This window comes from Poecilia reticulata, linkage group LG11 (assembly GCF_000633615.1).
Source record: "Poecilia reticulata strain Guanapo linkage group LG11, Guppy_female_1.0+MT, whole genome shotgun sequence".
Lineage (NCBI taxonomy): Eukaryota > Metazoa > Chordata > Actinopteri > Cyprinodontiformes > Poeciliidae > Poecilia > Poecilia reticulata.
In genome coordinates, this window is record NC_024341.1 from 18,260,276 (window position 1) to 18,261,607 (window position 1,332).

Sequence of the window (1,332 nt, forward strand, 5' to 3'; positions counted from 1 at the left end):
TTAGGGAAAGAAGGGGTTTGACTGCTCATATAAGAAGTCACACAGGCGAGAGGCCTTTCTCATGTGAAATCTGTGGAAAAAGGTTCACCAACAGACAGAGTTTACCTATTCACATGAGAATTCACACAGAGGAGAAGCCTTTCTCCTGTATAACTTGTGGAAAAAGTTTCACTCAAAAAGGTCATTTGACTGATCACATTAAAGTTCACACAGGTGAAAAGCCTTTCACATGTACCACTTGTAAAAAGAGTTTTAGGGAAAGAAGGCGTTTGACTGCTCATATAAGAAGTCATACAGGCGAGGGGCTTTTCTCATGTGAAATCTGTGGAAAAAGGTTCACCAACAAACAGAGTTTACCTATTCACATGAGAGAATACACATGTGAGACGGAATTATGTGAACCTCAAATATCAAGTTGCTCTTGAAGTCTTTCTGATTATAATATGGCCACAATGTATGTATAAGGTTGACTAAATCTTAATCAGACCTGAGATGTTTTACTTTTTTGGTTTAAGTATCTTCATTGATAGCCTGTTAAAGCTATTCTAAATTTTAGGATTTCTTTTTGTCTTAGCATTTTTGCTTAAAATGTATTTTTCTCCACTGCTATTCTAAATTGTAAAGTTCTTTTTACCCATTTGTCTTGTCATTCATTACACAGAGTTTGTGTTTCAGATGTTTTTTCTGGATGTTTGTAAATGTTTTAGTGATATAGATTCAAATAATTTTACTGTCAGTAAAATCTTTTGTATCTCTTATAAAATAAAGTGCAATTTATCATCATGATGGTCTTGTTTTTTCAGTTTAGCAGTGGATCTTGAGATTCCCTCAAAAAGTGATTTAATAATATTCCACTTTTTTTTAACAGACTTATGTAAAAAGATGTGGTTCTGGGGTGACTGGAAAATTCAATGCAGAACCAAATAAATCGTTCAGTTTCTTCTGTGGAGTCACAGTGAAACACACAGAACACTATCATTTTAAAATTAACATTATTCTGCTAATTTTACATTTTAAGTCAAGATTTTAGATTTAATAGGAGTCTTAAATAAAATGGGTTTCAATTTGTGTTTTCAAGCTACACGTAGCTTTTATAAAAGCTACATATTTAAAAGCTATGTAGTTTCATGTATAACAGCTACATAGTTTCATGTAGCTTTGATTTCTGAATTAAATATTTAAATATTTTACATATATTAGATGTCATTGCAAAATTTCAGTAATTAACAGTAATTCTTTGTGGCTTAGCTTGTATAATGTCTTTCACACAGTGAATCAAGGTACTGAAAGATAAATACTTATATGTAATCACATTATTCAGAGAATTATAAA

General features: G+C 31.5%; 2 protein-coding genes across 4 annotated transcripts in view; both read left to right on the forward strand.

Moving 5' to 3' along the window:
- LOC103472583 (gastrula zinc finger protein XlCGF57.1-like) overlaps positions 1–783 on the forward strand; it is a 7,039-nt gene extending 6,256 nt beyond the window's left edge. Inside the window, exon 2 of one of the 2 annotated variants that reach the window (XM_008422332.1) lies at positions 39–783. In XM_008422332.1, the coding sequence (XP_008420554.1) occupies positions 39–425 (387 nt within the window). In that variant the 3' untranslated portion in view covers positions 426–783. Of the gene's footprint in view, positions 1–15 lie in introns of both variants that reach the window. The other variant, XM_008422331.1, reaches the window with a different exon arrangement.
- The window catches only part of bop1 (BOP1 ribosomal biogenesis factor), a 40,465-nt gene that overhangs the window by 15,160 nt on the left and 23,973 nt on the right, over positions 1–1,332 (forward strand). The window lies entirely within an intron of this gene.